We start from the raw sequence: 26,042 nt of genomic DNA, 5'->3' as shown, positions 1-26,042 counted from the left end.
ATTACCAGAGAGCGTACTAAATTGCTTTAAATAAACCAAGAATGCTTACCAAATCATTATTTATTTTTTTTACAGAAGATGTTGATGAGTTGATAGATCTATCAGTCGGCAAACTTCTTTACATTTGCTCACCCATCAAACAATTTTGAATTTTGAATAAAATTCTTTATGATTCCAGTTCTTTAGGGTTGTGGATGCCACTGATCATTTTACAGTTTAGGTAGGAGATCATTAGATTAAACTTATGAGGACATTTCTAAATAAATGTATTTGAGTACATTTTAAAACATTGTTTTACATTCGAAATAGGTAATTATAGGGTATATTTCAACATAGAATGAAAATGTTATTCTCTTAATAATCTTCAGACTTTCAGTGGTTTTGGTGGATTTGTCCTGACACAGCAAGTCGAAAGTCAGGCTATGTCAGTCAGACCTCAAACAGGTAGAATTTTTCACCATAGTGGAAGGGTTAAAGTATTATATATGTGTTTCTTACCTGGACACTGTGGGCAGCAGGAGTCCTGTGTTCTGATAGGGTTCTGGCAGAGGAGGGGCGGACAGACCTCGGTTTCACAAAGTACTCTTCCACTGTGGCAGGTGCACTGAGTGCAGGAGTCTATGTTCCATGTCTCCCCTTCCACAAAATACTCTCCCCCAGGAGCATGGCAGACAGACGAGTCGCTCAGCTCTGGCATCCGAGAACTGGAGTCGTCTAAAAGAAAAAAAAAAACACATTAAAATAACATGAATTTAGAACTGCAAACCGTCCTCATAAAAATATTATCAAAACTTGTGAAAAAGCATTTTTGAGTAAATTCTCACTTTTTATCATTTTCAGAAAATGTTAAATCTGCTTTGCTTTCATATTTGATCTTAAAATCATTTTTGGGTTTGCTCAGTAAAGTGGTTTAAGTAAACATGTTTATTGTCAGAGCTTTTAACAGGGGTTTGAAAATATTCTCATTTTGAAGCAAGTGCACTGGCAAAGAAAAGCAATTGTACAGGCAAATAGCCTAAAGTGTGTTGATAATTTAAACACAATGTCTGTGGTAGTGTCGAAAATATGGGCTCCAACCGCTTTGACTTAGAGGAACAGTTTAAAAATGCTTAAAGAGGCAACACAAGTTTAAATTAAATGACATTCTCCTCAAGCCTGTGAATACAGTTTCACCACATCAGGAGCTTTTGAAAATCCTTGTGACAAGCTCCATAAAAAGACCATTAAGACCATAGACTTTCTTATGCTGCACTCTGCCACATCAAAAGCTGTCACTGAATTAAATTCAATACAAGCATTTTGAAATTAAACACAAGGGAGAGAAAGCAGTCTCCCTATTGATTTTAGCAGGCTTGTATCATCCATTATTAAAAGAATAATATGGTGTCTTCTGAAACATCTCACTTTTTTATTATTCTCGAGTAAAGGACACAAAGACATCTATTATATATATATAATATATATATATATATATATATATATATATATATATATATATATATATATATATATGAGCCTTAACTAGACAGCCAACTAGACCATTCTAACTTGCATTACTCACGTAGAACCGTTACATTTATCACTGTCTACTACCCGACTATGATTAATAACAGACTGCAAAGCACCTACTGAACATTCCAAAAAATATCTCCTCTGAAGCCTTCTGTCTAGTGTGTACTGCACCCAACTTATTGAGGCACAAGGGGGTACAGTGACCACATTACACAGAAAAGAAGTGTGATTCAAATGTAGAATTCCACAGCCATTTCTGCTGAAATGGTTGTGTGGCTTTCTTTTTTCATGATTTACCCTATGAGAACTACCACTGTACTCACTGTTGGGTCGAAATGCAGCTTCAAGAATGTGTTAGAGTTGGGAATGTGGTTCAATTACTCTTTTCATCTGTATTATCTCATCCTTACCTATCCTTTACATAACATGTTTTCTTGCAATAACCTTCACTCTTGTGGCACCACTAAGCTGATATTGCTATACTAGGTGCCAACTGGTGATGGCTGGGGTGAGTTTTTGCTACAGTCCTTTCAGCTTACTCAGGGCTAGCAAATAGGTGCATGCCAGCACGTACAACAGCATATCAGAAATTGCAACTACACTTATTTTTTTCCACAAAATTATACTGCTTTTGTGAGTCCTATCTAAACAAAACAAATTACAAAATCTCCTTCACAACAACGTTCACACCTTTTTCTTTATTGACTTCCATTTTCTTTTGCATAGATTGCAGAAACCTTTTCTAACCACATGTCTTCAATACAACCTTTTCATAGCAGACTTAACAATAGAGGTGCTTTCACAAAGTGGAAAGAGGAAAATGAAAGAATATTTTTATTGCGTCTCCCATATATGCATATAATGATTTCTTCTACACCATAGAAGATTTTCAACATGATAAATAAAGGAGAATTAGCAGGTGATACTGCTTGATTAATGTGCTGCCACTGAGCAAGCAGGGTTGAGCCAAATGACACATCAGAGGGGATTAAAAAAAGGCATTCTTTTCAAATTGTTAAATCAGTGAGTCAGTGCTGATTAAAGTAAACTGATGCTGAAGAACTACTGATCACAGACTGGCAAGATTTAGAGTATGAAATGTTGTAATTAAACGATAGTGCCGGTCGATGATGGCTCTACCACTTGATAGTTGACCGCGACGGGAGTTATGCGCCCCGAGCCGAAGGTAGAGCCATCATCGAGAGGGCACTGCCGCTATTAGAAAATTATTTTTACCATTGTTTTCTTTAAAAAAAAAAAAAAAACACCTTCAAACCTAGATTTACCTTGAATATCTACTGATTCGTCAGGTACCTTTCTGTTGAGTAAAGACATTCTAAGAAAATAGTCCCAAACATTTTTAAAATAAAGAACAGGAATGACATACATATAAAGAGAAAAACAATTAGATTTTATTCAGTAAATCGGTTTTTATTAAGCTGTTAGGGTTTTAATCAGGACATTGCCTGAGGAATGAACGGAGCAATTACTGAACAGTCTGTGTACGATGGATTCAAACTACCAATAAAGTCTCTCATTAAATACCACTCTAAACAGCCTCCTAAATCACCAAGTTTACACCTTCAGCCAAAGCCTTTTTCTCTTAAATCTATATATGAATGGAGCAATATTACTGAACTGTCCGCATCTCGCTTTGTTGTTGTTGAAAGATGCTGCATCTTTGCTCCAGTCGAGCTGAAAGTCTGTGATTGGTTCTCAGCAGTTGCAGGTACAGGATTGGTTGCTTTCATCAATGCAAAGTATTGATTGGCTGGTTTTGGTGCATAATAAAATTCATTTGGACCAATTGTGTCTTTGTTTAGTATTTACTGTCCAATAGATGTGAACAATGTTTAAAAATTCAACAAGTCACACACGCAGATTTAAATTGGATTCACAGTTGATGTTGAGACATTATAGTGGGCATCTACTGTGGGCATCTAGAGCCTGCTAGAGCGGGAAGCTGATTGGCTGATGGTACTGAATCGTTTTCTAATAGATTACAATGCATGGTGATTCATAATACACACAACATTGGTGGTTTGCACGATTTTCCATTCAACTTAAATGTTGACATTCTGTTTGCCAAATGATGCATGTCTCTGTCAGACTTTTTTCCTTTACATCTCATCCTCCACGTACACTACCCCAAAAATATGTTTTATCTCTAGGGAACTAAGCTTCCTTCTCACTTTAAACTTGATTGCTGTTTGGTATTTCAAACTACAAGGGATTGTAACGGTGTTTGATCTAATATCATAGGAAGGATGAATCAAAGGGAGAATTGTATTGTAGGAACTGAGTGGTTTATGTTATAGTTAGCTTACTACTGATTGAGCTGATCAATGATGGATATTGTGCAGTTTCAAAGAAGTCAGGTAGTGCAGTGAAGGGATAGAAGGCGAGACTAAAGGAAACAATCACAAACAGCTGCAGCGGCTGTGTAAAAGGGATGCTTGTGCTTCTCAGGTGCTTTGTTGTCTGAGTTACCAAATAAATAAACGGCAAAGGGAAAAGAAAGAAGTACAAGACAAACAAAAAAGAAAATAAATATGCCTTCATATTATGTAAGCATTGTCAATCCAAGCTTTTATCTGTTGGGGACTGTGAAAGGGTAGCGTCACTGGCAAGGCTTGTTTCTGTCAGGGAGGGAGACTCAGACAAAAGAAACTGCAGTTTTAAACCACTACTGTGCATATTTATTTACAGAAAAGAACGAACAAAAACACTATCAAACAAAGAAATAGGCACAAGGGACAAAATAATATATTTACACAAAACACACAAATAATTCAGCACAGTACAGCACCGCAAACATCTCATACACCTTCACCAACCTTAACATTAACATCAGTGATTTTTCCATTTTTATACACCTGGAGCCTAATTAATCATCAATTATTCCATTATGGCCCCAGCCACACACACAAAAAAAAACCAAGTGCACTCTTTCAGAAATTGATTTTATAACCATATTACTTTGGATTTTTATACCATCAAACTTCAGAAGCAAACACAGTTTTGATATTTAATTGATAAATATTTAGATGGGGCAGCTCCAAGAACAATGAGACGCTGCAATTTATAGTGTTTAGACATTCTTCCGTATGAGCCAGACCTCTATCGAAAACACACGATGTAAGGATGTGCTGTAGAAAATGTCATTAAGGCAAGGTCCTGTCTACACCATATACGTTACAAATCCTAAAGAACATTTTTAAACAAGCAGAGATGTGAGATATGGAGGACTAGCTAAAACGTAATACAGATCACATACATTGTGGCCTCCCTTCCTCTGACTGATTCCAAAAATCAAGGTCATCACTGTCAATAAGGAAATGGCATCAGTTGGTTGTACTTGCTTAAAAATGACTTGGAGATCTCCTTACCTGGACAAGATGAGCAGCACTGCCCAGGCCGGATGGTGGGGTTGTCACAGGCAGGAACTGGGCAAGTGATGAGGGCACACATCTCCCGGCCATTGTGGCAGTAACACTCTCTGCAACCATCATGCCAACTCTCCCCGCTGTCATGGCGCCTACCATCCATAGATAGGCAGGAACCAGTTTTGACTGGAGGACCAACTGAAGTGGGCATTTCTGTGAAAACAGAGAGGAAGGGAAAGGTACAGTTTAATTAGGATCCCAGTGACAGAAGTGATCCAGTAGAACATCTATTGTGTCAGGTGGAATGTCCTATGTTCAAGTGGAATGCTCCATGGCACTTTCAGTAATAGCAGAGTCAAATGGTGACAAAGCATTACTGGAGGTAAAACTATAAGAAACCAGGAAGGGGTAAACCTATACCCTGCTGGTATAAGCCACAGCTAGATTTTACTGAAACATTTTACAGTACATGGGAATCATGCTGGATTGCATCAACCATCTATCATTGATTATCAATGAGAAAAACATGTGCTTAATGCAAAATGCTCTAATAAAATCCAGCTTCAGATTATCCTGGAGGGGTACAAGTTGATCTGAAGGTCAAGCAGATAAACCATGCTAAAAGTTTCAAGTCTAATATCAGAACTGGGGGCAAAAAAAGCTTTGTCTTTCCAGCAGATATATATAAAAAAAAAAAAAAAGTTGCTTGGATCTGTTTACCTACATTCCTACATGTTTAAATATTAAATCAGACATTAACTAAATGTGGCTCATCATTAGTCGATATACTCTTCTGTATAAATATTTCAGCATTTTTATTCATTATTAAACATTAATCATATTCAAATAATGAAAAACACTTTTATTCTGGTTCTCAGCCGTGCACTTAAGAGGCACACTGTCAGACTGATTAAAAAGAAGCTCAGCAATTCTTCCTTGAAAAGAAACTGATCAGAAGAGGAGCACTTACACAAAATATAATTATCACAATTCAGAGAGCAAGTCATTGTACCGACACAAAAAACACAGCTATCTACCGTGGGTTCCATGGGAATATCCGTAGAACCATGGTAAACTAGTGGTACCTTGAGGTACACTGCGGTCATTGTGCATTGTAGCTTGACGTGTAAAACCAATACTGTATTTTTCTAGCAGAGAGATTGAATGGACCTTATACCGTTGTTCCTTAACAAGATGGTTTCTCTCAGTAGGAGTATTGTGTGAGTACTATATTAACAAAGGTATGGTAAAATGAATTCTGCACATACAAATGCTATTTATATTGACATGTTATTCATGATATTTTTTTTTTAAGGTGTGAAATTTCCTGAATAAAATCTATCTGAAAAACATTGTATTAATATTAATCAAATATATTTAATCTCCAGTTAGTAAACAGATCCATATGGTTTAAAAATAGTTTTAACATATTTAACTTTGTGTTGCTTAAATGCCCATTTCAGTTATACTGTTGTTTGTAAAAGGTATCCCACTACATAATCCAGTGGTAGCCAAAACCAGCTACACAAATGACGAAATAAAACTGGTCAATGCAATAAGCAGTTTAGTTAACCTGTCCTGCATCTTCTGTACGCTAGAGGGCGTTATATAACTAGAAACTGGTTTGTCACAGATTACTACTGAAATACAATGCTTCACCAGCAGGTGTCACATGTTGAAGCTCACCAATAATGAATAAAATACATTTTTATACTGTATTGTATAATTGCCAGGCCTGGCTTTAGTCTTAGGCAAAGTAGGCGAATTTAAAGACAGCTCTTAAGGTCGGTTTTAGTTTTTTAAGAGAACCAGCAGGCATCAGCTAGCTTTTTTCTCTATGTTGTCTGTTTTTAATATAGCCCCTTTGGTTATTAGCATTATCTACCCATGTCAGAACCTACCCGGGCAGGACCTGGTGTCATACGGTCAGGTACGTGATTTCACACTGCTTTTGATAAAGCAGGGTTGACCTGGGTGACAGATGCAAGTAAACAATACGCTTATCAATGCCCTGGAAGCAGCTTGTTACAGACACTTCCATCCAAGCTTCTCTGGATTGAACCATCTGCCCAAATGTTGATTAGAGCAAATGTTTCTTCATCCCTGCTGCAATCTGGCTCATGGTGTGTCTCAAGCAACAAAAACACGGCTAAACAGAATAAACAGAAACGTTCCTTGCAAAAGTGAAACCTTCATGCAGGCGTTTCTTATTGCGTGGCTCACGAACGACCGTCAAGTATTTTTTCCCGCTTAACCCGGGCCAAAGTGTGTTAACCCACATCATGATGTGGTTAACCCGAGTACGACCCAGGTACGTGGTTTCACACTACACAGGATTGTGACCCGGTTAGCCAGGACCCGGGTCTGTACACTGGTAGGAGTGCCAGTGTGAAAGGGGCTTATGTTGTTAACTGTATAATGTTTAATACTATTGTTAGTAATCAAAACGCTTCAGTTATTGTACATATGCTGTGCATGCAATAACTTCCGGGTAACTTCCTTATACCTAAAAGACCTCAATAAAAAATGTTTTAAAATATTTATACATATTTCTCTGATAACTATACTTTGAAATTGTCTTTTGTTTATACCAGGGCTTTAATTTTCATATTTTTGCACTTCCAAAGAATTGCATTTTTTAAGATGGTCAGGTGACTTGCTCGTTTCCTTTGAGTTAACGGAAACTAGATTCATTGGCAGTTCAGTGGTTACAATACTGGCAATTATAATAACTTGATTTACATTAGTTGATTATCATTATTACGAAACGGACGTTTATTTGAAGTTTTACGGTAGCGTGTTCAATACTTACCTTCCAAAGTGAACTTGTCTGCATATCGCCTTAAACTTCTTTGAAGGTTTCTACAAGCATCTTTTGGGTATTTCCCCTCTGATAAATAAATGTACATATCTTACAGAGAGATCTGTTTTTGTGTTGACCTTTCTATCATTAAATTTCAATATAAAACCATTGAAATGAGACAATTTTTAGCACGCAAGATTCAAAGATGGTGTAAAACATAAAACTAGAAATGCGCAAAAGAATTTGCGAAAGCGCCAACTACAAATGAGACTCTCTTCTTCCGAAGACAGTATTTGGCATAACACTGGTACATTCGTATTATAATGATGCACATCAATTCAGACTGATGTGGGACTGAACATCTCCTGTACGCTTAAAAAAAGGAGTGTTTTGTGGGGTATTTATACTTGTCAGCATTTTGTATACAGCCTGCTATATTGATCTTAGATCAATAATCAATAACCCCTTGATAGAGCCATGTGCAGTTTAGCAACTCTGACAAAATGCATGCTTGTCTTTAAAGCTTAGTGTTTTAGTCCACAGCACTCCCTGCTGTTTTGTTGAATACATTTTCTGCTCTCTTTTCCCACCTGCAACAGTATCACGACAGGTGATTAGGTTATAGCTACTACTGCTACATTGTATTATTATTATTTTGTAGATTGTCAGAGATTGTACTAATCGGCAGTTAAAATCATTATTTTATTATGTTAGATTGCAGGATTGTGTGACTTTGAACAGTAATCTGACTGTTGTGCAGTTCAACTAAAATGATCTCAGATCAGACCTCGTAGGAAAAATCAATGTCAAGCTTGGGTTCCATGGAAATTGTCCCCATTAATGCAATGTGCTGCGTGTTGTTGGTCAGTTGCCACAGATTTCTATTTCATTTTTTAAAATCCTGCAACAACCACATTTGTGAAAAATCCCCCAAAGAACCTTTTTTCTTTAGATGTTAAAAACTATAACCCTGGCTGTACACCAAATGGCAATTGTGGCAATTTACAACCGCGGTATGTCTAATTATTATCTGAGATACAGGCCTCTATTGAAAGGGTTGGCCCCAAAATTCCTTCCTTCCTGATCCCATGATAAGCACTGTAGCAGCGTAACTCTAATATATTAGATACATTTTTTTTTTTTACAATAACAAACATTTCAGTTGCTGTTGCCATTTAATGATCCTTAGTTTACCCACGCAGCATCATTAACTCAAGAAAAAAAAAAAAAAAATGCATTTTTTTTTTTTTTTTACGTAAGAATTAACAGGGAAAATAAGCGTCTAAATCTTGTGTTTAAAGTGCCTAAAATCTAAATATAATAATACAAATAATATAATATAAATTCTGTTTTCTAGCCAAAGTAAGACTAAATCTTATGCTGCTTTTATGTTACATTTAGGTTTTATGGATTTGTCACCATTTCTTTCTTTTTTTCAAATCGAAGACTTAGCATCAGTTACTGTTTAAGACGTGACTGTGTCACATAATTTGAACTGACATCACCTTGTATAAAGCCATTTTCAACAGCAACTGACCGGTAACCCACGGTGCACTGTCTACCACTTACCAGGGATTTTCCATGGAACCCACTGTAATAACAGAAGATGATATTTTCTAATTTTCTATGTCTTACATACTTTGCCTCTTGTGAGAAAAGCACACAAGTAGATGCACTAACCTCTGCATTTGCAGATAAGGCAGCCAATGTTGTCTTGCTCGAAACCCATTGGACAGTCTTTGTCACATGGCACTTCTGGGCACTTCTTGCAGCGGCAGATATCACATCCATGTTTGTTCTTCCTGTGTGGCACAAAGGAGGATTAAAAAATGAGTAATGGAGCCTAAAAGTCATTGTCTGTCCTACCTTTTTAGCTATATATATATATATATATATATATATATATATATATATATATATATATATATATATATATATATATATATATACACACACACACACACACACACAGATAAACCCATTTTATATCATCTCACTTAATATCCCTGTTTTACATCACGAATTATGATATCAACCATGATATAAAGCAGGTTCGTGTGTGTGTGTGTGTGTGTGTGTGTGTGTGTGTGTGTGTGTATATATATATATAACCCAAATTTAAAGTCGCGCAGATAAGGTCAATCCAACTTCTTATTTCAAACTAAGCACAATAAGCAAGACTGGAAGGCACAAAGGTAGTGTGGACAAGTAGAGGTCACACAGACTCTGGAAATTGATTAGTTTTCTTTTCTTTTGTTTGCTAGTCCCAGTCACTTTGGAACTTACCACTGGGAAACAGGAGTGCACGTCTTATATGTGGAAACAAATGGACGCAGTGTTAATTATTGTTGCGTTTGGTATGACTCATTGTATAAAAGTATAGCGACACAGCCCAAGCTGCTACTGGCAGACTCAAAGACAGACGCTTCAGTTTAAGCACTGTTGCGCACATTTAATAAACAAAAGACAAAATAAAACACAGGAGCAAACCAACAGGGTATGAGGGCCAAAATAAACAGGTCAAACAAAACAGGCTGAGCATTTGCCTTCACTAGAATGTTCAACACCACAGGTCATACACTTACCTAAACTCCCTCCACCAAAAAGGATTTGATTTCCCTTGCATGTTTCCCCAGTTAGCCCTCAAATGACCCAACTGGGGAAATGCCACACCTGTGGTTGTTGACAGGGACAGATTTAACCTCATCGCTGCCAACAGTACACTCTCCCACACACTATTTACTTCTGCAGGGCTTTTGGCCTGACACAAAAAGAAATGCACTAGTCTAGCTTGCCACAGGTCGTGTGAGGCTGGCTTAAGAAAGGAAACAGATGAAAGTGCTGACATGTTTAGAGGGATTCATTCAGTCAGTACACATATTACAAAGCAGTTAAATTCTAATGATTTAAAATGCAACAAGAATCAGTGAGCTGCTCAAGGCAAAACCTCATACTAGAAACAATATAGGCACAAACAGACCCAACAAAAATCAGAATACAAATGTGAATGAATCTCTTATGCCACTAAGCAGAAGTAGCACATTATTAATCTGTACCAGCAATGTGTGAAACAAGACTTTTTTTTATCCTTCACGCCTTCGATGAAAAAGTGATTTTAATATAACCTGACATGTTATCATAAAGTCAAAGCTTTGACTTGTAACCTGTCACAAATTGCGTTTGCAATAACACCTCGACTTGCCTGGGCCTGCTCAAAGTCTTTAAGCTGCCAGGTTTGCAGTATTGATTATTTCATCAGCTTACTTGTCAAAATAATTACCCCTAAACCATTAGCACAGGTTTCTTTAACCTGTCTGTGAGCTGGAGACCATTCCTGGATTCCAATAATAATTTTTGATGAGTGCTAAAATCGTGGGTCTAGAATATAGTAAGGGGATTCAGAAGCACCTTCTAACAGCCAGGAGAGGAAAACAGAAAAACATGAGACTACTTGACAGAAAATGCATTTTTCACCCTTCACTTAAGTAGGGTTCTGTGTTTTCAGGTTCTTCTTTAAACAGCATTAAAAACTGTTAATTGTGCAACATGCTGGGGGTAAAGGTGGAGGCTTTGATGTTTTCTGTACAGTATGTGTTCAGCTTATTTGTTGTTTCTGATGAGCTGCAACTCAGCCTGACTTGAGTGTAGCAGGGCGGAGACATCCAAGACAGTTAGTTTGTAAGTAGGGTGTCAATCATGCCCAACACCAACACTGTTGGACAGTATGTCAGAAATAGTTATTCCCCTAGGTCCTTACTGGCACATGGAAGACATTTAAAACAGTACTGTATACTTCAAAGTTCTGAACTTTTTTTAGATTCTACATGAATGTTAAATATATAACTGCCATGGCAATTAACAGAAACACACACTTTATTCAAGACCCCCCCCAAAAAAAAGTACTTATAAGCTACTGTCACAAGTATTATTTTTGCATGTCATTAAAGAGTAAATTGAAAACAATTAAGTGTGATCAGCCAATCAGCTTCCAGATCTAGCAGGCTTCTATTTTGCATAGATGCCTGCTGGAATGTTGAAGTGCTTAACTGTGAATAAAATTTTAAATCAATCTTCGCATAAAGACATTCTAATCTACAACTAATCTGATAACATAAACAGCTACTTAAACATACTTTCTGACGCTGGTCTTGAGACAAGCGAAACCATGTCTGTGACAGGACATCGTAATGAAGGCTCAATTCGCAGCTACTGGAGAGCAAACCAACAGGAAAGACACGATTGGTCCACAATTCTGTCATCAGCTGGATCCAAACAACACCCTCAGTCAAACTCAACTTTAATACAATGAAAGTAAAATTTACATGTGCGTTACTTCAACAGCTGTAGCAAAACGTGGGGAAGTATAACGTTATTATCTTTTGGAACCCCAGTACTTACTCTTTAAGAAGGTATAAGAAGTAGTGGTTTTGTGGCTAGCTTTGCCAATATATACATTTCACACTGGAACTTCCCAGTTAAATGTAAGGACTACAACTGATAGACTAAGCTCTCCACAGGATAACCAGTTCAGGGCCAATGATATTGATTTGGCTAGTTAGCCACTCCAATAGTTGCTTGGATTTGTGCTGATTGCTACTCTTCAGGGAGTAAGAAAAGCTCACAACTTTGTGGAGAACTGAAATCAACACAAATTGAAGCTGCTATTTTCAACTATTTTAATTACAATGGTGCATTAGCTTAATCAACACCACTGAGTCTCACCTAAATGTCATATGCGACTCATTCAATCTGAATAATGAAATAAATGGTATGTGCATCTGTAATGCAAATCCTTGGAGCTATATTTAGCAACATGAAACTAGTAATTGACTGGAAGAATATTTTGCCTGCTCCTAACTATTGCTTGCTAGCTTTATACTTTCAAAATATTTGCCCCTTTCATTGCTTTTGTTAGTAAAAAGTATTTTTTTTCGAGAGGATACAGCTAGCAGTATGTATGGTATTATTAGGGCTTGAAGTTTTCGGTTTTAACCGATAATAACAAAAAAACACCCCCGAAGAAGGCCTATTTACCTATTTATTTGTTTATATATATTTTTTAAAACAGATAAACGTGGTTCCCTTTCAATTCGAAGACGACCACCAACATTACTTTTGGGATATGCCTGCCAAAGGTCAGGTATTCATTGAGCATTTTATGTCAGAGCTGCCTACCAAGGGACTAAACAGTCAACCCAGTGGAGACCTATTTTGCCTCTTGCCTACGGTAAGATAAACTTCTGTATTACTACACTGTGTGTGTTTGTGTGTTGACTGCAGTTCCCTTGCATTCATGCTGAGAGCTGGCTTACATTGCAGGCTGTCTGTACTACGACTGGCGTGACTGCCTGTGCAGTATTTGATTAAATGTGTATGTGTTTGTTTTCTTTTCAGCCTACACTCTCAGGGAAAACACAGTTCCTCCGCTGGGGCTTGGCTGTTCTGTACCCCACCGTTAAGTGACTCCACTGGCTGCCGTTTGCGCAGCTTGGCTGAAATAAAAATAGATATTATTTATTTTAGCAATGCTGGGGAGTCACCAAATCATGGCACAAGATTCTACAGCTTCCTACACTGGTCATAGGGGCCATATGAGCTGACCCCTGTAGGTGTCATACAAATGTTATACAGTAAGTGGGAATACCCAAGACAAGTCTGCCATGTTTCCTAGACCTTGTGGTCTGTACTGTTGAAGGAGTTTACAATTTGCCTTGAATAAGGAGTCTATTGTCAATTGTCAATTAAAAAAAAAAAAAAAAAAAAAAAAAAAAAAAAAACTTTATTTGATTGCCCATGGAGGACATTGGACATCAAAACATTTCTCTTTCAAACTTTTGTGTAAGTCTGTGAGCTGTCATTAAATGTCTCAAATTCTGGTTAATTCCAACTTTGTTAAAAACTATGTTTTGTTAAAACAATGATAAAAAATAAAAAAATCCTTTTTGACCATTTGGTTTTGTTTAACTCCTCAGCAAAAAATAAATAAATAAACATGTATGACAACCACAAGGAGTTACCCACAACAAAGGCAAGTGCTGCAGTGCGAGACACAAGTGTGCTTGCTTCTTTATTAAATAAAAGTTTTAAACAAAACAAAACATTTGAACAAACAAAACGGCACAGTGGCCAAACAAATAGATAAACAAAACAGACACGAAACGAAATCAAACAAGTATCGTGCTGGTGTATAACCAGCATGCATAGCAAATGTTTATATTTAAGTCTGGCAAAGTGGTTGATAGTGTGCAGGTGCAGGTGATCAATGAAAAGACAGACAATTATAATCCAGGTGCAAAGTTTGTCTAATGATATTTTTATGTCCTGTGCCTGACTGCAAAACATACGGTAAACAATAACAGCAGGGGGTATTACTTAATGTGTAATCCCCGGGTATGTCCCTAAATAATAGTCCAGTTTTTACAAAACACAAAAAAAGTCTGTTACTGCGTGAATTAGTGCTAGTGGTGCAGTGCTGTTCCGGGTTTTTGCTGGCCTCTTAATGACAGCTTCGGAACACGTTAGCTGTCTAGTGATGCTAAGCAGCAAATGGACAAACAAACACGATACGGATGCACAAAACACAGGTCCTTCCGGGTTATTTTTCAGAAACCAAAACAAAAGGAACAGATTACGTTGCTTTGACCTCTATTTATACCGTCACTCATGACCCCTTGGTAAATGATTGCAGCCGCTCCTCCAAACCACGGCTGCCATATCATTTCCTTTCTGGGTCTACCGAAGCTCTGCCCCTTCTCTAAATGACCGACTTTCTTTTATCCCTCGGAATGACGTGTCAGGCCAAGTAGTTAAGGGTACTCTGTTCCCGTTACTTAGCATCCTCTCAGGTCAGAAGGGAGATTTACCACTAAGAATCATTGTCTTTCAGTCACAGTAAGCTAAACTTTGCTTTACCTCCCGACCCTCGTTCCGTCTAACCACACTAACCTCTTTCTCACCCATGATCACCCTATTTATACACCTGTGGTTGGAGCCTTAATTAATCATGTAGTTATTTATTCAATTCACAGATCCAGCCAGATTACTATGTGTTTTTGCAGGCTGGATTTTAACTGCCTCCCTGTCACCACTACTCCACACACACACACAAACCCACATCCCCGTGCTCACATACCAATACACATTTTATCTGCACGTGAAGTGACTGTGCAATCACTGTGCTTAAATACAAATATACATTTTAAATCACTCATGCTACATAGCCCAATTTATACCCTGTGCGCCAATATATACACATGAACAATAACACACCACACACAACATAAAGCACAAAATACACATAAGGGCAGGGCATCCCGCCACAGGCCTGAGAATACAACAAGCTAAAGTGTAATTTCAACAAATCAATTACAATAGTTTGCCCTTTTACAGTACTGTTAACTTTTAATACTAATGCCTGAAGGGTGAATATGATTTACTTAAAAACTTTCAAATAACAATTATAATAAAATGAGCCATCAGCAATCACAAACAGTACTCTATCATATATGAACAGCAAACACTAATATATTAATAGCAAACTACCAGCTAATCCTTATACCCTTTCAATACGTCCCTCTGAGCTCTTATTAAATAATGAAAAGGTGAGTCTGGCAGTTGCTGCTGTCTCTCTTAAGGACCCTTAAGGCATTTCAGCCTTTTCAACCTCTATGAATTTCTCCTAGGACTTAGACTTCTTTTCCATTTAAGCTTAAAGGTGTAGTGTCCCATATTGTACTGAGAGGAACGGTAGATCTTTATACAAGTTAGAGAAACTTGTTGGAAACTACCGTCTTTATACAGCTCCAAGAGTTTAGCTGTTTTCACTGTGTTGCAGCAGCAAAACTAAATCACTTAGAATTACCATCTATACCAGTACCAAAAGTCTGAAACTTTCTTACATCAAATGTGAAAAAAAATGTAAATACCTCTTATACACAATGAGATATAAGTCGTCAAACTAAGGTAACACTGTTATTCTCCTCCTCCTTCCTCTTCCGTTTTTTTAGTTTTTTAAAAGTGTGTAGCGACGTTGTTAGTTGGCCAAGTGGATACACATTTTGTGAACTGCATTAAATCAGCTACGTTTTTTTTATTTATTTTTTTATATCAGTAATAAGGTTCCCCTTATTACTGATAATGGAATTAACTATTTTATTTATACATATTTATTTTGAGAAAATAAATCAAGAGTAGTGCCCATTATTGCTTATAAAGACCCTGAGAATGTATTATGTCATTGCAATAACTCAGGTGAAACACTGTCTTGTAATTTGCCCAAACATCAATATTTTTCAACAAAAACTTTCAGGGAGTATTTTATGGTCCCTCGGGTCACAGAGATACATGTGTAAAAATGTGTTCTAAGCAGAATAATAAGAATAAAAAAAATACTTAATGTTTAAAAAAAAAAAAAAAAAAAACTGAAATATCCTGTAGTTCCTCGTTTAATGAAAAATAAATAAAGAAATAATTTATTAGGTAGAAATAAATGATTTAAAAATACATAGAGGAATAAATATATTTAGAAATAAATATTTTTAAATAAATGTAGAAATTAATGTTTATATTATAAATGTATAAATAAATTAATAAACAGCAAGCCAGAAAAATATGTCATATTAATTGATTTGGCCGATGCTTTTATCCAGAGTAGATGACATTTGTATACCTATATAAAAAGTACGTTTCATGTAAAACACAAAATAAATTAAAAAAAAAAAAAAAAGTTAACCAACGAGACATTAGTACTTCTTCACTTTCAGCATATGTGCAGTAGTGGTTAGAGCACTGTGCTCCTGAATGGAAGGTCATGAGTTCCATCCCTAGATTAAAACACAAAAAAAACCCACTATATTCATGAGTAATTGTATGTAAAAAATAAAATAAAATAAATAAAGTCACAATTATAAGATGGCCTGGATAAGGGTGTCTGCTAAGAAATAAAATAATCATTTTCAGGCCTGGCTGGTACAGGATGGGAGACTGCCTTGCAATACCAGGTACTTTAAAATTTTCTTTGGAGTTTTACTCAGTGGTGTAGTGGAGGGTATAGCAGGTAACCGGCGTTTACCCACTTTGTATTGGGCAATATATAGTTTACCCACTTCTCATATAAGGGATACAGAGTTTATTCACTTCTACTCTCCTGTGATTTGCAAATCCTGTGTTAAAGACAATATATTTTAATGGTGAGCGTCTGTGTTGTGTTCAGAGAATGTGAGTGGAGCGAAGCGGAGACAATTCCGCTCACCGCTCATAATAATATCCTCTGCTTGGCTCTGCTCTTTCATTTCGCTCCACTCCTTGAGATTCCTGCTCCGCTCCCCCACTCCAGACAAAATGATATTAAAAAAGATATATAATAATAAGTAAATAAACTAGCTGTTTCTCCACCATTGTGTTGCCGATTGCAGATGAAAAGATGTAATGTACATAAGAACATAAGAAAGTTTACAAACGAGAGGAGGCCATTCGGCCCATCTTGCTCGTTTGGTTGTTAGTAGCTTATTGATCCCAGAATCTCATCAAGCAGCTTCTTGAAGGATCCCAGGGTGTCAGCTTCAACAACATTACTGGGGAGTTGATTCCAGACCCTCACGATTCTCTGTGTAAAAAGTGCCTCCTATTTTCTGTTCTGAATGCCCCTTTGTCTAATCTTTATTTGTGACCCCTGGTCCTTGTTTCTTTTTTCAGGTTGAATAAGTCCCTTGAGTCGACATTGTCAATACCTTTTAGAATTTTGAATGCTTGAATTAGGTCGCCACGTAGTCTTCTTTGTTCAAGACTGAACAGATTCAATTCTTTTAGCCTGTCTGCATATGACATTCAGAAAGGAATACCATTTAATTGTCCTTATTAGTAAAGTTTTGCACGCAGTAAAGGGGCTTACTGCGTGCAAAACACATTACCGCTGTTTAGTATATGAGGCCCTACGTTTTTTTTAAAAGAATAAAAAAAAAACTCACATGTATCCAAAAGGACAGTCCTTGTCACAGATGACAGGCTTGCATTTCTTGGGACGTGGGCGGCACTGGCAGATTTCACAGCCGTGGGCATCTGTCTGGAACCCAAACGGGCAGTCGAGAGCACATCCTGATATCAGGCCACTGCACAACTCCCCTCCTTGAAAGAGGAAGAAAATAGGAAATGTTTTGTGGCATGGACTATTGTGCACTGGGGACTGAGACCACTAAACCACTATACACTTGAGTTACTTACAATAAGGTAAACTCCATAACCCCACCCCCCTAATAAGCGCAATTACTAAAATGCATGATTATATGCTCAAATCAAAAAGTAGTTGTCTCCAGGACAGACTATGAGCAATACTGATAGCAGTTGGTCACAAGGAGGGATATCATTTATATGGTTTTACAGCAATGAACATGCAATGAGACCTCTCAACTAAAAGGGGTCACGCTTCATCCCTAAGGACCCTGACTCTCAAGCGCTGCTAATCAGAGGTACTGTGAAAACTTGCCACATATTCCGAGGCATTGCAGATGTGACGGGCAGACCAGGAATTCAAAACGTACAGCTTTGTGAGGCGGAAGATCTACACACATGCACACCAGTGTTTTAAGCCACTGCTCTTGCTTTTAAAATAATCTCCTGAGGGGCAGGAGGCATAGTCACTGATGCAGAAGTTCTATCACGCTTCGTTTACATGAATGTAAAAACATTGATTTGACTGCCATTCCTAGTGGAAACGATGCACCCTTCTCTGGTGCAGACTGCTTCCAATTTACATTTAAATGAGGTTACTGAAAAAAAAAAAAAAAAAAAAAAAGACATGACATAAATTTAACCACCACTATAAAACAGCAACAACAGCAATAATACAAATAATAACTTTTATATTAAAGAAATAACTCTTATTGTATAAAACACTCTTGGCAGCTGCCTTACATAATGTTAACTTCATGAAGCAAACGTAAAGTTGTTAACTCCCACTAACTAATTAACACACTAAATAAATACATAAAGGCCTAAATAAATTAAGTTCAGTTATTGCCAAAGCCGAGAAGATTTACTACCAAGAAGCACAATTTAACATATTTTGCATAATTTCAGTGTTTGGTGAGGTTTCAAATAAAAAAAATCATTCCTTTTATTATCAACTATAAAGTAAAATGATGGTATCAAACCCCTAGTAATTGGATTTCCACATTTATATAAACGTGCTTACAGCAGTTAGACGTAAAGGGAAATTTTGAATAGGATGTATCATGTTTTAATGTAATTGTTAAGGGTGGTAATTAGCATGATTCATTATTTTGTGTGAAACATAAGTTTAGAAGCTCTTTGACAGGGCAATGGATCAGTGCAAATGTTATGTGCCACAGTTAATTGGATTTTAATCTTTATAACAAAAAGGGACCTCTGACCCAACATAAAAGAACATGTGAAAATGTGTATTTATCTCACTAAGGGTTAGGGTTAAAACTTAATATAATTAACAATTTGACATTTTGTTTGTAGGTCAAAGGTTCCAGTTGGTCTTACTCATATCTTTGGTAAAAATCTGTTTTATGTGAATGTTTAAGGCTTAAATAAAATCCAAAAGGAAACACAAGAAGTTAGTTGACACGGTACATGGATACTATCTTAAAAATATATATTTTTTGACAAACCTTAATCAGGTTTGACAGGGTGGACGTACACAGTTTGTTTTTTTTACTTGTTTTATTATACATGTACATTCATATAAACTGTTAAGCATCATTTGGGTAGATAGAGGCTCTTGTGATAACCGTGGCAGGACAGTCAAGTGGTGATGTCTCCAGACCAGGAAGTAGACACACAAGTACTGCAGGTTGAAGCGCTGGACGTCTATTTATTCAAACAAAATAAATAAAAAACATTTTCACAAAACACTGCTCACGGACCAAAATAAAAGTTTGAACAAAAACGGTCTTGTATAAAAACTACCTTCCAAAAAGAAGCATTTGTTATTTTCTTTTAGCTTCTTTCTCCTTCGCTGTCTCTCACGTGCCTCCTCTCTGAACACCCACCACGCTACGAGCGGCAGCTGTGCTTTTATACACGTGGCCATCTCCCAATTAGAAATCATTCAATCTGGAGATGGACACATTCTGCACAACATTTTTAGCATGCCTGGTCGACAGCCAATTTGTAATAAATCATTAGCTGCCAACCACGCTTTCTTATGGGTTGTAGTCTGGTAGAGACGAGGTCCAAACATCACCCCTGCCAAACTACATTAAACTATAGCAATACATTTATTTTCCAATTACACACCAAACAATATATTAAATTATATTACAATAAACCATATTTTTACAACCTATAACAATACCTTTATCAGCAGGCCTCTGCCCTGCTACATATTTACGTGCAGGGCTCTTACACATTGATTTTCTTCTTCTACTTTCAATTTTTGTCTCTAAAGGGTAAGAGAATGTTAAATGTTTCTACAGCATTACTCTCATTTCCTTTTCACTGTACAAGAGCATTCTTTAACACACATTTCTCTGTGTACAAAATTACAATAAAGTAACTGCCCATGATCAAACAAAGAATACTATCTTATCCTAAGGGTAAAACAAGTGCAAATCCTTTTCCACCTAACTTAATCATATGCATAGAGGACTGGTTTCTATATTTAAACATGATAAAACTGTTGAGGTAAGTCTTTGTAATCTGCCAACCACTAAAGCCAAACCCAGGGTGCCCTAATGCATACAGACACTCCTTGCAGCATGTGAACACATGAATCAGTGGATACTGATCTACTAGCCCTTCACAAACACAGGTAATTCTAACAATCCAATCCTAGGTTTAAGTGAACTGTGAAACCAGTCCAAACTGAGATCATGTCTTAATTTCTTTTGCAACCAGTCAACCAAGGCTCCAATCTTTTTAAGGGGAGAAAGGAGGAAGAAAGATGTACAATTGAAGTAATTTGTCACCAGGAGCCTTTTGTGATGTGCAACAGTTTAAAATCTCATCAAGTAATGCCCTTCAAAATATGTTTCTTTATACACATTCTTCTTGTTAATTTGAAGGAAAAATTAGTTATTCTAGTGGGGCTGGATCTCAACTAAACTTGAATAACATTGGCACAAACTGCTGTATAGTAAATTTTGATGGTATGGTAACCGTCAAAAAATAAATCAACAGAATTTGATTTATATTTTCCCAGGACATTTGGCAGCTTAATTAAATAATATACATAATAATAAAGTTGTGTACTGAAGCCATTTCTCTTGTGCGATTTTTTAAGAATATATTCTGTGGTCGAAAGGTATAATCCTTATGCAGCTGTATTTTCTTTATGATGCAGTAGCAATAAGGCACAATCTTGGCAAAATCGAACATGCAACGCAATTGTTTTGTTTAGCACTGGGGCAAATTATGCAGCTTCAATTAAAACGTATTCTATACACGTCACAGAATTTATAAATGACAGTATAGAAACTACCATGCAAATGAAACCACTGCATTAATGAGGCGTGAAATAATTATTATTATAAAAACATTATTATACTTTCTTCAAATTAGTGTTCAAACTATTTTCTTGGAGGGATCTGTTGTTTGCACAAAATCTCACCCAGAGTTTATACTGTACTGTAATCCCAGAGTTTATGCACATGCTGCCGGAGCCCGAGTCTCTTAGCTACTACTGCTACGAAAACATAGTAAATACGTTTATTCTTCATTGTTTTAGATGTGGTGTTCTATAAGTTAGAGATTTATTTTTAAGGTTTGCAATCCGACATCACAGTTAGCAAAAGCACAATACAGTACCTGCCATGCAGCAGGTGCTGATACGACCAGTGATAGTTTGAAACCATGAATGCCAGTGCGGCACACTGCGGGACAAACGGAGAAAATGCGCCGATATCGTGAACTCAGTAATCATGGTATAGAAAAATGGTTGCGGTTTCAAAACCGTGGCAGTTTATACCATGGTTTACTGTAAAACTGGTATACCGTGACATCCCTAAGTACAACCAAGGTGATCAAAGAAGAAAGGAGCATGTCATTTTACAGTTATACATTTCTGGAACACAGCCCTACCTTCAGACATCAGTTCCTCAGTTTCCTGATGTACGTTCAGAAATACATTTGCACTGACCCAATTACCATAACTGTGGCAAATACTTTTGAACAATAAAAACCAGTTACGTCCCAAACGATGCTACTATCTTTTGAAATGTGGTAAGCTATTATAAAAACCCTTTGATAAGGTATGAAACCCTTGACAGCTTTGTGCATTGTTGATAACAAAAAAATATTTTTAAACTAACACTGAATTTAACCTTCTAAGGTTTACAGAGTAGGTGTACACACAGAAAAATCAACTATTTAATAAACTATGTTATATTTATACCTAAAAAGTGAAAGTGTTCTGCTAGCCTAGCCCTCAACTGACAACAGTTCACATCACAAAAGCACCACACAATTCAGAACACAGTCATTGGGTACATTTGCAGGTAGTCTTAAAACAAAGATCGGGTGGGCATGGAAACCTGAGCAACTCCCTTACCCTAAGAGAATGGTACTCTCAGATTGAAGTGTGTTGTGGGGTTGTGTGGAGCTCACATTTGCAGTACATTTCCACTGCTATTAGGTTGTATAGAGAATACTTCACTCTAAATTCTACTATTATTTTTTTATTGTTTGAAGCAAGATATTTCTAGAGACCTAATACTGCAGAACCAGTTATAAGGGGGTATTTTCATCGGCCGAAGAGTATTAGTTGCAATGTTTAATCTCACTCCCTACACCTATGGCATTTACCTCATTATTATAATAATGCAAACCACTAAAAGTTGCAATGTCTTGGTATTCCTGCTGTAACAGACAATGAATCCCTTTCACAGTTACTTTTTTTTCTCTTTGGATGGATTAATAACAGCATAGAACAAAATAACAGTCTAAAATATCTCCTGAACTAAAGCATTGTAAATAGAACCCAAATTAATGCTTTTAAAATCATGTTCTGGACGGTTATATGTATGGTTTCCTAAATGGCTTTTTCTATGAGATGAGATTGTGAGAAACAAACCCACTGTTGCATATTTAATCTTAATTTACTCTTCAGCTGTGTCTATTACTGTAAACCACACTCTACAAGCAGTAATGCGTCCTGGCCATTCTTTGGTACCGCTCATAGTACTAGTACTACCAGGACTTTCAGTTGGCCTGTTGATAGACCACAACATACTTACTGGTTTTGCAGTGGCAGGTGCGACAGCCGTTCATGTCCAGTCTAAAGCCAAAGACACAGTCCTTTTCCGTCAAAGTGCAGTTTTCCAGCAGCTCACAGGTAGGTGGCCCAATTGTGATGTATGTTGGTTCTGTTAATCAAAAACAAAGATTAACACAAACTTTCATTGACATGTTACTGTGGAACCAGCTAGCATCTACTGTATTTCTTTATGATGAATATTGTATTGATTTATTTTATTTTATATTATTTCATTAAACAAAACTTACAAGAAGAAATCAGTATTACAGAAATATGACCGGTAAATCTTAAGAATAACCAGGTGGCTTTAGCTAATGACCAAATGTCTCCCTTTCGCGAATTGTAAGGCGTCAGGAGTCCTGTGCAACTCGAAGTGCCACAAGAGTCTACCATGCTGCAACAAGTAACTAAATATATCTATTTAGTGCCTGTATTTGCATTTTCTGTCAGAACCACAAGTGTAATTTGCTGCTGAAAAGAATGACTTAATATAAATTTAAAAGGATGTTATTTTTCATCAAACTGCTTGGTATTTCGAGTACAATATCCTTCAAAACCATTATGAATTGTTTTATATGCAAATACATATATTGTTCAACATGAATGTTTTTTGTCAGTCCAGCCCAAAACATTACTATCACTAATTACTGACAGAAATTCATGCAAGCATTTTGACTAGAAGTCTCTCTCAATGGCTGGGGTTTCCATGCAGCCATCATTAATGTGGCGTAGCACGCACATACCATGCTCTATAGGAAGTGTGTGTCTAAAACATTGTACTATTTTAAGGGGTGGGTAAATCGTCTTCCTACGCTAAAAAAAATGTACAATTGATCAAAAACTTTTCTTTGCATGGTAGTCGTACATTAGTTCTCGCGCAAGGCCATACCATGAAGCAATCCTTTATTATTTGAGAGGTTCTTTGACCAAATAGGAAACCACAGGTAGTAGGAAGTGTTTAGATACCTCTTCATTCAGTACTTTTTTTTATTTGACACCATTAATTCAACGATTCAATTTATTGCCATTTGACTCATAAAATGATAGGGCTTTATAGTTTGGTTATTTTATAAGCAATGTTATAAAAAAAAAAAAAATACTGAAGCTACTTCATATTAAAAAAAAAGATGCTGTTCTTTGCCACACATAAATAAATGAATAAATAAATAAATGATGAAGCCTTTTTGCAAAGCATAGGTATTTTTGTTCATCTGTTTTACACTTTTGCTATCTTGTTTGGTGATTGGACAGCCAATTGTTTTAAGCTTAAGACTTGTTTGCCCCTTAGCTATACGATGCAATACACGATACACTAGCCTGGCTGGAAGAAGATGGACACCTGGAAGAAGATGGACACACAGTCAGTACTGCAAGGTATGACAGCGCTATTTTGCACGGTTTAATAATAACTAAAAGGTTTACACAGGGTTCAAATCCCACCTCCGCCACTGACTGGCTCACTGTGTGACCCTGAGCAAGTCACTTAACCTCCTTATGCTCCATCCTGTGGATGAAATGTAAAATCAATGTCCTACTGTAAGTGACTCTGCATATAATGCACAGTTCACAGCCTACCTCTGTAAAGTGATTTGTGATGGTGGTCCACTATGAAAGGCGTTATATAAAGATATTATTATTATATTATTATTTGACACTTAATACCTTAAAACATTAAAACAAAAGCCAGCCTTGTGAACAGGGCTTGGAAAGGTGTCAAAGTGCTGCGAGACTGATGTGAGCCTCAGGTCTAAATCTTATTTAAAAATGAACTGGATTTTGCTTGTCTTAGCCAAACAAGTTGATTCCATTGTCTTAATCCTGTCATTTTTATGACTGAGCGCTGTATGCCCAGGCTAACAGATAACTCAGTGGTAGGTGGACATGTTTCTGATTTCACAGCACTCTGGGGTGGCTGCTGGCTGTGGAATGGAGTCCCTCCTAGACCAGCTACAGAATGCCAGAGAGGCAGAGGGGTATCAGGTTCGTCATAAGACGCTATTCATTCTCAGCTATGTACAAATTCACAATAACAACAGTTAGAATGAAAATAATGATTTAAACTTTACAGGTCAATAAAAATGAATAGGTGTACAAAGCACCTCTACCTGAAAAGAAATGTGACTAATGAATACCTATTGGCAACTGGCTTTTAAACTTGTAAATTCTGGATTTAAGACAGATACTATTGTTTGAATTAACCTTTCACATTTAATGCATGTTGTATGTGGGCAAAGGGTTTGGTTTTATAGAAACCCATTCCACATCCACTGGTACAATTTACAGCAGATGGCCAACCCTTTTTTCGCTATGTTTAATTGCGGGAAGAAGCAGCGTGCGTGTGTATGTGTGTTTACCAGCTGCAAGCGCCTAATCAGCAGGTGGGCGTGGTGCAGCAGAGCACCAAGAATCAAAAGGGTGCCGATTATACAGATCATGGCTGCTGTAAGCCATAGGGGTCACAGAGCTACTGCTGAAGCATCGGCCCATCCGTGCTGATAAAAAACTGGGTTCAGGAAACGAAGCAACCACCTTTAACAGCGATCGTGTGTATATTCCGAGGTCGGGATGCAGTCAGGGGTTTGTCCCAGGAGAAGGAAGCTACGATGATCGTGTGTATATTATTCCGAGGTCAGGAGGCAGTCAGGGGTTTGTCCCAGGAGAAGGAAGCTACGATGATCGTGTGTATATTCCGTTGGAGTTGGGTGAACTGCCCGATGGACTGGGAGTTAGTTTTGGGATAGCAGATCCCACCCAGTAAAGCAGACAGATGTGGAAGCGGAACCTCCATTTATTAGCGTAGTAGCGTAAGCCTTTTTCACGGCACCTTTTATTTGAAGTTTTTCTAGTGTTTATTTTGCCTTTTGTATGTCGGGGCCATATGTCCCCCGTGAGCTACCATTGCTGGTAGCATCGCGTGGGTTTCCTGTATGTCTGTACTATATGTAAATAAAACCTGCACACTTGCAAGGAATGTCAATCCCAACCTTCTAGTCTATGTCTCCTGTCAATCAATCAGCGAACAAGCACCCACGTCTTCCAAGTCATCAAATCATGTTTTCAATCACGTGCAGCAAGTCCCCTGTTACAGACCCCAACAGTTTTTTTTTTAAGCTTATCCCAGTCA

At 37.2% G+C, this 26,042-nt stretch overlaps 1 protein-coding gene across 2 annotated transcripts in view; it reads right to left on the bottom strand.

The window, feature by feature from the left end:
- The window catches only part of LOC121316050 (cysteine-rich motor neuron 1 protein-like), a 266,068-nt gene that overhangs the window by 25,758 nt on the left and 214,268 nt on the right, over nucleotides 1-26,042 (bottom strand). For both annotated transcript variants that reach the window (XM_041250754.1, XM_041250755.1), the window contains 5 exons: nucleotides 22,899-23,027; nucleotides 17,667-17,823; nucleotides 9,382-9,503; nucleotides 4,902-5,111; nucleotides 499-714 (listed from right to left, as the gene is read on the bottom strand). In XM_041250754.1, coding sequence (XP_041106688.1) covers nucleotides 499-714; nucleotides 4,902-5,111; nucleotides 9,382-9,503; nucleotides 17,667-17,823; nucleotides 22,899-23,027 — 834 coding nt within the window. The remainder of the gene's footprint in view (nucleotides 1-498; nucleotides 715-4,901; nucleotides 5,112-9,381; nucleotides 9,504-17,666; nucleotides 17,824-22,898; nucleotides 23,028-26,042) is intronic.

The sequence above is a fragment of the Polyodon spathula genome, chromosome 5 (assembly GCF_017654505.1).
Source record: "Polyodon spathula isolate WHYD16114869_AA chromosome 5, ASM1765450v1, whole genome shotgun sequence".
Lineage (NCBI taxonomy): Eukaryota > Metazoa > Chordata > Actinopteri > Acipenseriformes > Polyodontidae > Polyodon > Polyodon spathula.
The sequence above is the reverse complement of the archived record's forward strand: the minus strand, read 5'-3'. Positions and strand labels throughout refer to the sequence as shown.